General features: G+C 50.3%; 1 protein-coding gene across 1 annotated transcript in view; it reads right to left on the bottom strand.

Moving 5' to 3' along the window:
* The window catches only part of RYR3 (ryanodine receptor 3), a 1,933,484-nt gene that overhangs the window by 793,213 nt on the left and 1,124,107 nt on the right, over positions 1 to 16,164 (bottom strand). The window contains exon 54 of the mRNA XM_078661960.1: positions 15,853 to 15,999. Within this exon, the coding sequence (XP_078518086.1) occupies positions 15,853 to 15,999 (147 nt within the window). The remainder of the gene's footprint in view (positions 1 to 15,852; positions 16,000 to 16,164) is intronic.

Here is a 16,164-nt window from a genome sequence, read left to right as displayed (position 1 = left end):
CAGGGAAAGCCAGGACGGGTTCCCCAGAGTTATACAGCGCCGGGACGCCCCGTTGCTGGGGCAGCTGTGCGCTTTACAAGTATACTACATTTACATTTACATTTACATTTACCTGAGGAGAAAACCTTTTTAGCAGCTTGATCCAACTTTTTGGAGTCTTTATCTCCAGGAACTTGGGTAAAAGAGCCTGCTGATCAGTTCGCACAAGCGGCCTGCACCACCAGACTCTCCGGCCAAGGGTGAGATGACAAGAACTCAGGGTCTCCAGGAGGCACCCTATAACGCCTAGCCACTGATCTAGACACCGCAGGTTCAGACAAAGGCTTTTTCCAGACCTCTAAAATCGGTTCAGTCAGAGCCTCAGTGAATGGCAGAGTCGGCTCAATGACTAAAGAAGGCGAATGTAAGACCTCCGTAAGGATATTAGATTTGAACTCCACTGTAGGCAAAGTCAAATTCAGCAATTCAGCAGCCTTTCTGATTACCGTATGGTATGGCACCACATCCCTAAAGGGCGCATCCGAAACCACAGGCAACCCCCATTCTGGAGAAAGTTCAAGACTGCTTGCACTATGCAGATCCTCAAAGCAATCCTCCTGCTCCTGAAGCTCGCCTTCCTCCACTTCAGGATCCCCATACTCCTTCTCCTCCAAGAGACGCTGGGCTCTACGCCTCGACCACTCCAGACGAATCGAAGTCGACGGATCCGGTAACGACTCTGACGGGGTCGGAGCCGGCGTCGAACGAGGAGCTGGAACAACAGGAGGTTGAGAAACAGGAACCGGCGTCGAGCCCCGATCCAAACCTCGAGGTCGCTCTGGAGCCGGCGAAGCCGTGCATGGAGTCGATGACCTCGGCGGCGCCGTACCGAGCCAAGAAGGATATGGAGTCGGCATAAAAGGTAGAAAAGGCGCCGGTGCATAAGCTTGGGGGACACCCAAGTTAAAAGACAAAGGACCCATGGGACCCGCAGGTGCTCCAGTGGGGTACATTGCCCTCGCATATACTCCAAACATAGCATTTAGGAAATGCAAAGGGTCCTGACCAGGACCAGGAAAGGAAGGGTATGAACCCAATGACGGCTCTGCAGGAGGCTCCGCATTCGGCTCCTCCTGACCCTTTTGACCCTCCAGGTCATCCTCCGGAGTCGGTCACTGTGGAACTTCCACGACCTCTTCATGCACTGAAGACCGTCCCGAAGCCGGATTCGGAACCAACTCCGGATCCAGAGTATGCTCTCGAGACCGTATCGGCGTGGCTCCACCAGCAGGAGAAGGAGACACAAAGTCCTTGTGATGTTAAGTTAAGTTAAGTTAAGTTAAGTTAGTTAAGTTAAGTTAATCAAATTTTTTGAGCGCGCAGCTGCCCCAGCAAAGGGGCGTCCCGGCGCTATATCAAACAGAGCAACACAACAGACAACAACTAGGAAAAAGAGCTGGCTTTAGTAGGGCAATGGGAAAAGATAAGTTTTAACTGCTTTCCTGAATGAAAAAAGATCTTCTAGAGATCGAATATGGACAGGAAGCGCGTTCCAGAGCTTAGAAGCCAGCACTGTGAACGATCGACCACCCAATCTACATTTTTGGAAACGTGGGACTAGAGCTAGTTTCTGACCTGCAGAGCGCAGACTGCGTGAAGGGATGTACAGAGTCAAAAGATGCTGAAGGATGGTAGGGGTCTCAGTAATAAGAATTTTGAACGCAACACAAAGGGTCTTAAACTCTATGCGTCTAATTACTGGTAGCCAGTGCAGTTTAGAGATTGTGCTGCGGGCCGAACAGAAGCGAGGTAGGCCCACCAGAGCCCTGGCGGCCGCATTCTGGACTCGTTGGAGTCGCATAATCTCCGCCTGGTTGGCGCCTAAAAACAGCGAGCTAGCATAATCCAGCCTGGATAAAACACTAGCTTGGATCACCATCTGGCGTGTGGGGGCATCGAAAAATTTGAGGATAGGCCTCAAACCCCGCAGGATGCCGAAGCACATGGCTGCTACCTTCTTAGTATGACATGCGAAGGTTAATTTAGAATCTAACCACACACCGAGGTTTTTTAGCTCGGTAACGGGTTTTGGGGGAGGACCCAGTTCATTAGGCCACCAACTCGCACCCCACAGATCAGGGCGGTTCCCTATTACCATCACTTCGGTTTTGAGGGCGTTGACCTGTAAACAATTGGCTGTAAGCCAACTGGCAACAGCCCTCAAACCATCCGCGAAGTTAGATGCCGATGTATCAGGGTCCCCGTTGAGGACCACCGCCAGCTGGGTATCATCGGTGTATGATACCATTGTGAGACCCCAACTCTTCGCGACCTCCGCCAAAGGTTGTACATATAAGTTGAAGAGAGTGGGGCTCAACGCCGATCCCTGCGGAACTCCTTGGGTGATGGTATAAGACTTAGATCTGAAAGGTGGAACCACTACCTGAAAGGATCTGTCCGAGAGGAACGATTGGAGCCAATCCAGCGCCTTGCCAGATATGCCAGCCTCACCAAGCTTTTGAATAAGAATGGCATGGGATACAGTGTCAAAGGCGGCACTAAGGTCTAACAAGACCAGTGCCGCCGTTTGACCTGCATCTAGTACAGAGCGGAGATGTTCAATCATGTCTCCGAGAAGACCTCTTCTTCGAGTCCGATGACCCCGAATGATGGCGAGAACTATGCTTCTTCCTCTTATGTTTTCTCTTCGAGGAACCCGAAGCATGCCCAGAAGCTGACTTCAACGCCGACTCCGATCTGGCCCTCGACCTCGATCGCGACCTCGATCGCGACCTCGATCGCGACTTCGACCTTGACTTCGGCCTCGATCTGGAGCGTCTTGATCTTGATCTCGAAGATCTATTGGCTTCTTTACCTTTAATCTTGGCTATGAGAAGTTTAGCCTCCCGCTCTCGCAGAGCCTTCGGATTCATCTTAAAGCAGGATCGACAGCCCTTGAAGTCATGATCCGAACCCAAACACCACAAGCAATCATCATGTGGATCGGTAATCGACTTCATCCGGGCACACGAGTCACACTGCTTGAAACCCGTCTTCTTCGACGACATCCTCGACGAAGAACAGAGACAGTAACACACAAAGAGCAACAAAGTCTCTATCTGTAACAACAGAAGATCCCAGAAACCGTTAGCGTCGATGACGCGGAAAAAAGGGAACAGATGTCATCACGCCGACGTAGGCCTAATAAGGGGTCGGTGACGTCGGACGGAGTCGCGCGCGAGGCCGCGTTCCTATGACGTCGTCTACGCGGGCGTGCTACGAATAATTTTCCGAACGTTGCTGACGCAAGGGGGATATTCACAAGGTGAGGAATCCACAAGGCAGATGTATCCATCAGAAGTGATGTGCACGGTGCCTATATAGGCGCCACCCCAGCACGCAGACGTCAGGTGGATGCCAGTGGACTGGACAACTCCCCAGATATTGGCTTGGTATCTCCTCCCACCTGGGCTATGGAGGAGGGAGCCTAATTTTAGACACTCCTCTTCATTGGAGCAGTTCTAGACATAGTACAGTTTCTGGCTTATCCTCCTAAATGGTGAGTCCAGGATATGATACCGATGTTCCAGCCTCTATCTTGGGTATTGGTGAGACTGACTCCAAGGCTGCTGGTCCTTGTGGATTCCTGCATCCTGCTGGTGACACATGCCTGCTGGCATATGCACACTATGAAGAGGGACCTGAGGTTTTAGTGGGCGCAGCATCAGGGGACTCTCTCCGCCATGGTCCAGATCCAAAGGGCAGTGCAAAAGACCTGCAGTGGTGGTTAAGCAACTATGATTTCGGTCAGCGGCAGATCCCTCTCCCTTCCCCAACCAGATCTGACAGATGTGTCACTCTTGGGCTGGGGTGGTCATCTGGAAGAGCTAGAGATCAAAGGGACTCTGTCTCCGGCGGAGTCCGGACTCCATATAAGGCTGTTGGAGCTTTGAGTGATCTGACTGGTTTTGAAAGACTTTCTACCTCCCATCAAGGGAAGGATAGTGCAGGTGTTCATGGAAAACACCACCACCATGTGGTGCTGGAAAAAACAGGGTGAGTTGGGGCAGTGGACCCTTGTCAATAGGCCCTGCATCTCTGAACGTGGCTGGAACATTAGGCCATTTCCCTGGTGGTTCAAACCAGCTGGGATCTCTGAACACCAGAGCGGGCGAACTCAAGCCAAAGATGCCTAGCAGATCATGAATGGTGTCTCTATCTGGAGGTGGTGCAAGGTCTCGTTTTAGCAGTGGGGAACACCTTGGTTAGATTTGTTTATTACCCCCAAAAACGCACGTCAGCTCTTGCTCGTAGACTCTTTTTGTGGCGAGTGGAGCTCAGGCCTCCTGTAAGACTTTCCGTCCATAACACTTTAGCTCTGAGTTCTCAAGAAGATCGGAAAGGACTGGGTCCAAGTCATCCTTGAGGCTACGGACTGGGCTCAGAGATTCAGGTATCCCGAGCTGTTGACCAATAATATTGGTTCTCCGATCTGGTTCCCCTTTTGGGAGGATCTTCTGTTGCAGCAGCAGAGGAGAGTTCTCCACCCAAACCTATCAATGCTCTGCCTTCATGCATGGAGATTCAGCGGCAACAGTTGACAGCTTTCGATCTTCCACCTATAATCTGTAATGACATCTCGACAGTTAGGCGTCCCTCCACCAATACGGTATGAATGCTGTTTGGCCAAGTTTATGGCATGGTGTGCAGAGAATTGGTTGATCTCATTTCTGCTCCCCTTTCTCATGTTCTTTTGTTATTCTTTCTCTTCCCAGCAGGTCTCTGCTTTGGACACCTTAAAATGATGTCTTTCTGCCGTCTCTGCATTTCTGTGGTTGCCAGATCAGCCATCCCTTTTAAAGTCCCCTATTGTGCATAGGTTTCTGAAAAGTCTCCAACACCTATTCCCATCTTCTCCTTTCATCATGCCTCAGTGGGACCAAAATTTAGTCTTAACCTTTCTAATGTGCGCTGCCTTGGAGACGCTACACAACTGTCCTATCAGGCTGCTTACTATCAATATGGCCTCTCTAGTAGAATTACAACTGCCCAGGTCTTGTAATCTAAGCCTCCATACCTCAACAACTTCCCGGACAAGCTAGTCCTTCACACTAAGGCATACTTCCAACCAAAGGTGGTAACTACCTAATATTTAGGCCAATCCATCAACCTGCCTATCTTTCACGCTCAGACTCATCCCCCTAAGGAAGAGAAGTGACTCCACTGGCTGTACGAAAAAAGAGTGTTGTTGTTCTACCTTGACCGCACAAAAAAGTTCAGGTTGACAACCAACTTTTCGTGGGGTATGTCGGAGCCCAGAAAGGGAAGGCAGTACAGAAATGGACCATCTAGCAATGAACCACTCTCTGTATCAAAATCTGTTACACATTGGCCAAGAAGTAACCCCCTAAGGATTTGTGTGCTCATTCCACTATATCCAAGGCGCTAGCACAAGGAGTCCTGGACTTGCACACACTCCGGAGTGGTTTTGCTTGGGTATCTAATCTAAGGTAAGGCATACGCAACTAGAAGTCTCCATAAGATGAACAAGTTGATTACCTCTCTAAAGCCTTATCTGGTAGAGACTTTATCTACCTGCAGATTCCTTACCGATCCACCCATCCTCCCAGCTTTGCAATTGGATTTGCAGACTTAAGGCTTTTTCCATTCAGGGCCCCAGTTTTCACACACGAGTTGTCAGTACTCTGCGTGCCTCTGCGCTTCTCGCATGGAAAGTCGCAAAAAGAAATTAACATCAGCACACTGTGGCTGCACCTATATCAGCATCCGGCATGCCACTTCTGGCGCGGATGAGGTTATGCGGAGCCAAATGATCGTACCTACCGACATACAGAGGTACTACTCACAAAAATATTTACGGATCTAGTCTGACGCCTGGGAATAATTCTAAAATAAGGAATCTGCGGCTAGATAGTCTCCACCAGATTAGGCATTACAGAAAGTAGTAAAGTGTTCTTTCTCATAACTACTATATTGCTGTGAAATATTGTGTATGGTTCATGTAGGAAGGTAGAACCCTGACTATGGTTGCCCCCAACTTTTTGCCTGGTGTTTTGCTGGTTTTCTGACTTAGTTGACCTGAGGCCCTGCTATTCAGGACCTCAGGCCCACTGCTCTCTCTGTAAAATGGATTCCATGTACCTTAGGTACATATCTAAATTGGATACTGAGTCACCTTATCAGTCCCTGTACAGTGTACCTTAGGTACCCAGGGCATAGGTGTACCCAGGGCCTACCAGGGGCTGCAGCATGTATTATGCCACCCCTGGCTGGCCATCCAAATCTGACACAACTGGCTGCTTGACAGCTGGGGCAAGGTGGTGTAATCACCCTTTGCTTTAGATATAGTATACCTATATCTAACCCTAAAATGGACACACAGATCTCCTATCAGTCACTCCTATGGCAGGCCTTAACAATCCTGAAGGCAGAGTGCTTGGAATCGTGTGAGATGGTGCTCTGGCATGAGCTGAGCCTGTCTGCGGCTTTCGGGATCTATCCCTTAGCCGTTTCCATGATATCGCATACCATATACTCTTAAGTGCATTATAATCCTCGCGGTTATATGCCAACTCTGGTATCGCTTTATCAAAACATGTCGAGTAAGGTGTCATACGAATTGGAATACTAACCCCTCGCCAATTCTGGCGACGGGGTTAGCATTCCACCCTTCTAGAGGGACACGACATGTATGTAACCCCTAACCCCGGTTAAAGTCAAACAGAGCCTCAGCTCCACAAAATGGATGCTGCCACCGAGACACAAGTCTGCCCTCCTGCTGCTGGGAGTCCTCCCAGAGCAGGAGATAAGGACAAAGGGTTTCCTGCCAGGGGCGGTGCCAGCACCGTCCCAGACAGGGTTTTGTGTATTGTAGGTAGGCAGGGCTTTAGAGGAAGGTGACTGCACGTGGCACCCCGGTGCTCACTGTGCATAGGCTGGCTGGAACCAGTTCCAGGGTCACTCCAGACCCTGTGCTGGGGAAAAGCCCGCCAAGGAAGTGGGTGTAACCACCCCCCTCCTAGTCCCACCCCTAGGGCAGGACTTAGTCGCGTGCCAGCCCCTTTTTACAGGATAAAGGTAGGAACTGGCCCCCTTCCAAATCAGATCATCTTTGAATCCTGAAACTACTTTCCACGAAAGGAACTCAAGACTTCTTCCTAAGATTTCTCCCTTGTGACTAAGGAGTAGTCACCCTGCATCCGCAGGCACCATCTTAAGAACACTGCGGTCTGCTGCAAGTCTCTCCTCCGGATCAAGACTGCCCAGCTCGACGAGAACCGGCTTCCCTGGCACCTCTGACCTCTACCTGCATCATCAGTCACGCTGAGATTCGTGGGTGTGACGAGACCTCGAGGGACCGGCCATCTTCAAGACTGCACGACTTCTTTCCAGCAAGCCCGCCGAGTAATTTCCTGGTGAGTGCTTTGGGGTCCGAGAAGCCCCGACCCTGAGCAGCTCCAGCACCGAAGTGCAGCCTCCCAGCATCTCCACGATCTGCGTGGGGCCCTTCTGCTTTTTGCTGCTCACCGCGTTGTTTGGCTACTAGCCCGCTGGCTTGTGGCCTTCTGAACGACGCCCGACGACATTTCTGCTGCTGGTCTGGTTGCTCCAGGCTGGCCCTTGCTCCCTTCCAAAAGAGGAGCACCCCGGACCCTCCTGGTCCACTCAAGACGCCATTTTGAGTCCACCGCGTGGGCTTGAATTAGCCAAGGCTTGTTGCCCAATCCTGGGTAACTTCGACGCCGACAGCTTCATCCATCGTGGGACAGCTCGCCTCTCCATCCTGGTCGCCGACAACGCCTCCTGGTCCGTGAGATCTGTAGAGCCAGCGTCGCCCACTCACCTAGTCGAGGTGACTTCGCCCGGTGCCATCCTGGTGCCCACTTAATCACTGGCTAGTGATTCAAGAACTTGGTCCCCTCTGCTTTCAGGTTTCTTCTTCCTTGATCCAGGCTTGGATCCAACGAACTTTCCTTCACTGGTCGCCTGCCAGCAACTTCCTTCTTCCAGGCTCCTGGTCCGGCAACGAGATCCCCGACGTCTTTTCAGACCTATGCAGCTGCAGCCCCTGGGCTAGGTAACTTCGGCACTTCGGTGTCCCAGCATAGCCTCACTATCCTAGGGTCAGGATCCACTGTCGTTTTCTTCCTACCAGGTCGGGTTCGCCCGTGAACACTAACTTTGCCTTTACTAGCCCCCATAGACTTTGTCCCGCATCCCGCGTGAGAGTGCACACTCTGCACCCGAGTCCCCTAGGTCTCCTAGAAGTAATCTAACGATTCCCTAGTCAGGTCCTAGCGATTCCAAAGCCTATTAGTACTGTACTTACCTGCTAGTAATTTCGCATTCCACTTTTAGAATATATGGTTTTTCGTGCCCCTCGGGCATTTGTGTATAACGTGCTAACTTAAGTATTTTCGTAAGAGTTTTGTTGTGTGCCTAGCACCCTGTCCTCATAAAGAGTACAGGGTTGTTGTGATTCTAATAAATACACTGTTTATTTTCATAACACTTGTGTGGTGTCCTTTCACTGGGTGTTCAAGGGGTAATGTGATGGTAAAACAGCTGGCTTAACACGCCCTCTAGAGTCTTAGCCTTAGACTGCTCGTATCCATGCTACTAGGATAGCTGGTCTATAAGGTTGACTTACAACCAATCATCAATAAGGGTTGTTTGGACTGATATATAGTGATCACTAGAATAGTGAACACTGCACATCAGGCCAACTTCTCACATTGGTGAGCAGCGGTTGGGATTTGAGCTTGCTGTTGTTTTACCACACATGCCCTAAGAATATCTTGTGAAAGATCACATAAGTACTAAAGGTACATATAACTTAGCTTAGAATACTCTGAGTTCTACTGAACCAGCTGTTGTAGCTCCTAGGGCTTAGCACACCCTAAACTACAACTCTAGCAAGGGATCAGTAGGCAAACATATAGTGTAGGTGTAGGTGCACCACTTACACCTCACTAGAAAAGCATGTCTACCCAGGGAGATTCTACTGAGACTCCCCTGGTCAGTGTTGACCCTCCACAGGTCACTTCAAGATATGCAGCTCTCAGTTTCCAGGAGATGAGACAAATCTGTGTCTCCAGAAAACTGAAGCAGGGGTCTAACCCCACCATTCCCTTTCTGATAGGTCTCTTAGAGACATATGATGCCAGAAAGCTTTCTCAGTTACATGAGAACATGCCAGCCTTAGAGGGAACCTCTGGGGATCCAGATCTCCCCAACATTGCTACTGCAGTTGAGGAGGAGGATCAAGAGGAACTCTCTGGGGATGAGGTAGACAAAGGTCTTGAGGTAGTCAGAAGGCTAACCAGGGCCAACTTAGACTTACTTGGGCTAGGATCTGGGGGACCCCCAGTACTAACCCGAAGTGGGCCTAACCTTGGAGTTAGGAGAGATAGATCTCTTTCTAGGGACTCCAATAGATCTCTGCACTCTAATGCCTCTTCTCAGGGGAGAAGGAATCCTCCACAGAGGAGATTTACTTCCCCTCAGAGAAAAGAGCATGAAGCTAGAATGAGACAAGCTGAACTGAGGATTGAAAGGGAAGAACTTGCCCTGGCCAAAGAGAAGCTTGCCTTTGCTAGAGAGCAGCAGATGAGTGGGCTAGCTCCCACTGGTGGCAGCAATCTCCCAAGAGATAGAGAGAAGGGTTTAGATACTAAACACCTGACTAAAATAGTGCCCCCCTTTAAGCAAGGGGATGATATCCAGAAATGGATGGCTGCTTTGGAGAGGGCCTGCACTGTGCAGTGCATTCCCCAGAGTCAGTGGGCAGCTATACTGTGGCTCTCCTTTGATGGCAAAGGTAGAGATAAGCTCCTCACTACTAGAGTTGAGGATGCTAACAATTACCAGGTCCTGAAAAATGCACTGGTTGATGGGTTTGGCTTAACCACTGAGCAGTACAGGTTGCTGTTCAGGGACACCCAGAAAACTCAGTCTCAGGACTGGTCTGACTTTGTTGATTGTGCCACTAAGGCTTTGGAAGGCTGGCTACTGGGTAGCAAGGTTACTGACTTCACAGGATTATATAATCTTATTATGAGAGAGCAAGTCTTAAATAATTGTCAGAACCAGTTATTACACCAGCACCTGGTAGACTCTGATCTGACCTCTCCACAAGAATTGGGTAAGAGGGCAGACAAATGGGTCAGAACCAGGATTAGGCCCAAGAACCAAGGTGGTGACCAGAAAAAGGAATCAACCAAGCCTCAAGAGAAGGGTGGGAATAAATCTCCAGATCAAACCACATCAGGGCCCCAAAAATCCTCTGAGGGGAGTGGGTCCCAGAATCCTTCCAATAACCAGAAGAAGCCTTACTGTTATCCCTGTAAACAGGTGGGTCATTTAAAAACTGACAGCAGTTGCCCCAAGAATAACAATAAGGAGAACATACCCCCAGGTAACATTCCCAAACCTCCTGTTACTACTAGTAGCAATCCCCCAGGTGGTGGGAGTGCCCCCAAGAATTTGGGTGCATTTACTTTGGGAGTTCCTGGGGACTCTGGCCTAACCAGGTCCCCTGACTTAGATACTCTGGTCTGTGAGACTGGCATGGGGTTTGCCAACTTCACAACTTGTCCCAACACTTTGGGCAAGTACAGACAGGAGCCCCTCATCAATGGTATAAAAGTTGAAGCCTATAGAGATACAGGGGCTAGCATTACTATGGTGACTGAGAGTCTAGTCCCCTCAAGGCAACTTTTACCTGGTGCCACATACCAGGTGACCAATATTGATGGAGTACAGAGAGATCATCCCATGGCAGTGGACAATCTCAGCTGGGGAGGTGTCACTGGCCACAAGAGAGTGGCAGTGTCACCAAACTTGCCTGTAGATTGCCTACTGGGGAATGATTTAGAGCTCTCAGCCTGGGCTGAAGTAGAGCAAGAAACCCATTCTAGAATGGTAAACATCCATGGTAAGGTTAGTGGGGCAGTGATAGCCACAGCCCCAGTCCAAGATATCCTCCCTGAACAGGTCAGGAGGGTTGTGCCAGTCACAACCCAATCTCAGACAACTTCCTTCCCAGAACAGGTTGTCAAGGCTGTCATGGTAACAGCCCACACCCAAACTGAGCCCCCTCCTGAAAAGGTTGGGAGAGTTGTGATGGCCACATCTCAAACTCAGACAGATGATAGTGTTGTGAAGCCTGAAACTATGGATCACTCCACTCAGACAGAGAGCATTGAGGAGGAAGAGAAATCTCCCTCCCACCAGACTTTAGGAAAAGATCAGCCTCCTCAGGGAACTGATCTGACCCCTTGTGAAGAAACTGCCACAGAGGTAGTCAGGCCTAGCCTGGCAGAACCCCTGATGTCAGTGGACCCTTCCAAGGTGGGACCCAGTCTGGAGCAGGTAACCTGCCCCTCTCTACTCTGCCTCAGTCAGCCCAGGGCTGTAGAGGTCAGGGAGGCCAGTGTTGGACCCCAAGGGGCCCCCTGTCCAAAAGAATTTCCCAATCAGCAGATTAAGGGCACTGAAGCTAGTAGACCTAGCCAAGTGAAAATAAGACACACTCCTGAGGGATCCCCCTTAAAATTAGTTAGGGACCTCCCACAGATGGACACTGTTGGGCACAGCCAAACTTGGGACCTGAGGGCCCCAGACCTGAACTGTCCCTCCAGTAAGCCAAACAGAGGGACCCAACCTCCAGCTGTAGGTAGCCAGAGGTTGACCCTGAGAGCCCAAAACAACTCAGTCTTGGAAAGAAAGGCCTCTATGGTGGATAATGATTGGAGGAAGCTGAGCCCAAAGTTAGTGGAGCCTCACTTCAGTACTCCATTTCAGCACCAGCCTTTTTCTTTGACAAAACACACCACAGGTAGAGATTCCCTATGGTGGAGACCCTCAGACACCCTTAGGGTGAGGGATTGCTTAGTGGACCATGACATAGGGGGTAACCATGCCAGTGCTGGTACTTCCTTAAATGGCCACTTAGGCAATATAGGCTTACCTGGACAAGGATAGCCTTATCTCCTTTTGTTTGGGGGGGGGGGGTTATGTAGGAAGGTAGAACCCTGACTATGGTTGCCCCCAACTTTTTGCCTGGTGTTTTGCTGGTTTTCTGACTTAGTTGACCTAAGGCCCTGCTATTCAGGACCTCAGGCCCACTGCTCTCTCTGTAAAATGGATTCCATGTACCTTAGGTACATATCTAAATTGGATACTGAGTCACCTTATCAGTCCCTGTACAGTGTACCTTAGGTACCCAGGGCATAGGTGTACCCAGGGCCTACCAGGGGCTGCAGCATGTATTATGCCACCCCTGGCTGGCCATCCAAATCTGACACAACTGGCTGCTTGACAGCTGGGGCAAGGTGGTGTAATCACCCTTTGCTTTAGATATAGTATACCTATATCTAACCCTAAAATGGACACACAGATCTCCTATCAGTCACTCCTATGGCAGGCCTTAACAATCCTGAAGGCAGAGTGCTTGGAATCGTGTGAGATGGTGCTCTGGCATGAGCTGAGCCTGTCTGCGGCTTTCGGGATCTATCCCTTAGCCGTTTCCATGATATCGCATACCATATACTCTTAAGTGCATTATAATCCTCGCGGTTATATGCCAACTCTGGTATCGCTTTATCAAAACATGTCGAGTAAGGTGTCATACGAATTGGAATACTAACCCCTCGCCAATTCTGGCGACGGGGTTAGCATTCCACCCTTCTAGAGGGACACGACATGTATGTAACCCCTAACCCCGGTTAAAGTCAAACAGAGCCTCAGCTCCACAAAATGGATGCTGCCACCGAGACACAAGTCTGCCCTCCTGCTGCTGGGAGTCCTCCCAGAGCAGGAGATAAGGACAAAGGGTTTCCTGCCAGGGGCGGTGCCAGCACCGTCCCAGACAGGGTTTTGTGTATTGTAGGTAGGCAGGGCTTTAGAGGAAGGTGACTGCACGTGGCACCCCGGTGCTCACTGTGCATAGGCTGGCTGGAACCAGTTCCAGGGTCACTCCAGACCCTGTGCTGGGGAAAAGCCCGCCAAGGAAGTGGGTGTAACCACCCCCCTCCTAGTCCCACCCCTAGGGCAGGACTTAGTCGCGTGCCAGCCCCTTTTTACAGGATAAAGGTAGGAACTGGCCCCCTTCCAAATCAGATCATCTTTGAATCCTGAAACTACTTTCCACGAAAGGAACTCAAGACTTCTTCCTAAGATTTCTCCCTTGTGACTAAGGAGTAGTCACCCTGCATCCGCAGGCACCATCTTAAGAACACTGCGGTCTGCTGCAAGTCTCTCCTCCGGATCAAGACTGCCCAGCTCGACGAGAACCGGCTTCCCTGGCACCTCTGACCTCTACCTGCATCATCAGTCACGCTGAGATTCGTGGGTGTGACGAGACCTCGAGGGACCGGCCATCTTCAAGACTGCACGACTTCTTTCCAGCAAGCCCGCCGAGTAATTTCCTGGTGAGTGCTTTGGGGTCCGAGAAGCCCCGACCCTGAGCAGCTCCAGCACCGAAGTGCAGCCTCCCAGCATCTCCACGATCTGCGTGGGGCCCTTCTGCTTTTTGCTGCTCACCGCGTTGTTTGGCTACTAGCCCGCTGGCTTGTGGCCTTCTGAACGACGCCCGACGACATTTCTGCTGCTGGTCTGGTTGCTCCAGGCTGGCCCTTGCTCCCTTCCAAAAGAGGAGCACCCCGGACCCTCCTGGTCCACTCAAGACGCCATTTTGAGTCCACCGCGTGGGCTTGAATTAGCCAAGGCTTGTTGCCCAATCCTGGGTAACTTCGACGCCGACAGCTTCATCCATCGTGGGACAGCTCGCCTCTCCATCCTGGTCGCCGACAACGCCTCCTGGTCCGTGAGATCTGTAGAGCCAGCGTCGCCCACTCACCTAGTCGAGGTGACTTCGCCCGGTGCCATCCTGGTGCCCACTTAATCACTGGCTAGTGATTCAAGAACTTGGTCCCCTCTGCTTTCAGGTTTCTTCTTCCTTGATCCAGGCTTGGATCCAACGAACTTTCCTTCACTGGTCGCCTGCCAGCAACTTCCTTCTTCCAGGCTCCTGGTCCGGCAACGAGATCCCCGACGTCTTTTCAGACCTATGCAGCTGCAGCCCCTGGGCTAGGTAACTTCGGCACTTCGGTGTCCCAGCATAGCCTCACTATCCTAGGGTCAGGATCCACTGTCGTTTTCTTCCTACCAGGTCGGGTTCGCCCGTGAACACTAACTTTGCCTTTACTAGCCCCCATAGACTTTGTCCCGCATCCCGCGTGAGAGTGCACACTCTGCACCCGAGTCCCCTAGGTCTCCTAGAAGTAATCTAACGATTCCCTAGTCAGGTCCTAGCGATTCCAAAGCCTATTAGTACTGTACTTACCTGCTAGTAATTTCGCATTCCACTTTTAGAATATATGGTTTTTCGTGCCCCTCGGGCATTTGTGTATAACGTGCTAACTTAAGTATTTTCGTAAGAGTTTTGTTGTGTGCCTAGCACCCTGTCCTCATAAAGAGTACAGGGTTGTTGTGATTCTAATAAATACACTGTTTATTTTCATAACACTTGTGTGGTGTCCTTTCACTGGGTGTTCAAGGGGTAATGTGATGGTAAAACAGCTGGCTTAACACGCCCTCTAGAGTCTTAGCCTTAGACTGCTCGTATCCATGCTACTAGGATAGCTGGTCTATAAGGTTGACTTACAACCAATCATCAATAAGGGTTGTTTGGACTGATATATAGTGATCACTAGAATAGTGAACACTGCACATCAGGCCAACTTCTCACAGTTCATGAGAGCATAAATCTGGAATCTTGCTAACCCTGTGTGCTTATGTGACATGGGCAGGGCTAATCAGTACTTCTGATTATTAAAGGAAATCCCCTGAGAGAGATTAGGCTTTTTCAGGGAATGGCAATAATGTGACTATGTATGATACATAATAAAATTCCATTTGGTGTATGTTAAAAACAGATTCCATGATCTTGTGAAGGAATTTAGCCTTCTACCTTCTTCCTGACTCTGGCCAGGTTCTGCGCCCAACCTCCCAGGGGGCGGCCAACTGCACACATTAATCTTCAGTGTGGGAACTGCAGTAGGGCCTGGCCTGTGGCCAAGCCCTGCTTCCAACAGCATGCAGGCAACAAACCTCCCACGAAAGCTGTGTGCGGCATGAGCTAGCCACAGTGCCAACAAACAGTATGTGGATATCTCATTGTAATCACTTACTCGCTTACGCCCTCCTTATCCCTACTTTATTTAATGTTTCCGCTATTTGCTGGACTCTCGTGAAGTCCGCGTGGCCCCTGCACTCCTGTAGGAATGCTGTGGGAGCACAGGAGTCCGGCTGACGCCCAGTGGAGTCCCTCGGAATTACGGCAACTAATTTTATTTTTGTTTTAATTTGGCCCTGGGAGCCACAAGGTCCAGGGGATCTGGGTACCCCTAGTCTGCTCCATTACACCGTATTTTTGTTACATTCTTGGGACATGACGGGAATCCCAGAGTCCTCAAATGGAGGCTGTAACATTTCTCCTCATTTTGTATCCTGTAAATCGCAGTGCAACCTCCCGCAGGAATGGCAGGGGCCTCTCGCTGCCGCAGGAGCGGGGTGGCTTACTGAAAAAAAGACCCATCAACCAACCATCCATTTTGAACCTTAATTTCTCAAAAACTATGGAACGGGTAAAGATCTAGCTCTCTGCAAAATTCAGTGCAACTTAGTTTAGCTGTATGGGTTGTGGTGCTGTCAAAATATCCCTATGGAAATTGCATGGGGAAATTGGGTTATGAGACCCCCCTTTTTTCTTGGTTCCCACTTGACAGGCCACCCAGAATTATGCATTAGCATCGCTACACCTAACAGTACTACGTGACACTGCCTCACCTGACTGGACTGGGATATGCTCCGCAGTTTCTCTGACTCTCGATGCTGAACCAAAGCCTCTCCCTCTTTGGTCCGTTCTAGCGTCCAACCCATGGCCAACATTGTCTTGAGAGACTCTCGGACAGGCCAGCGATAGATTTCTTTTTCCTGGTGGTGGAAAGAAGCAGAGTAGGTTACTTGACAGACAACCTGAATACTATTTAGGCAGAAGACCACTCTGTTCCCTCTCTAATTACAGTAACGCACAGGGATCGCTGCTTGGCATTTGCACATGCTGTCCTCAAATTATCAGACAGTACTGGGAGCCTCTTG

This window comes from Lissotriton helveticus, chromosome 9, assembly GCF_964261635.1.
Source record: "Lissotriton helveticus chromosome 9, aLisHel1.1, whole genome shotgun sequence".
NCBI lineage: Eukaryota > Metazoa > Chordata > Amphibia > Caudata > Salamandridae > Lissotriton > Lissotriton helveticus.
Note: the sequence above shows the minus strand (reverse complement) of the source record. Positions and strands in the feature narration are given on the sequence as shown.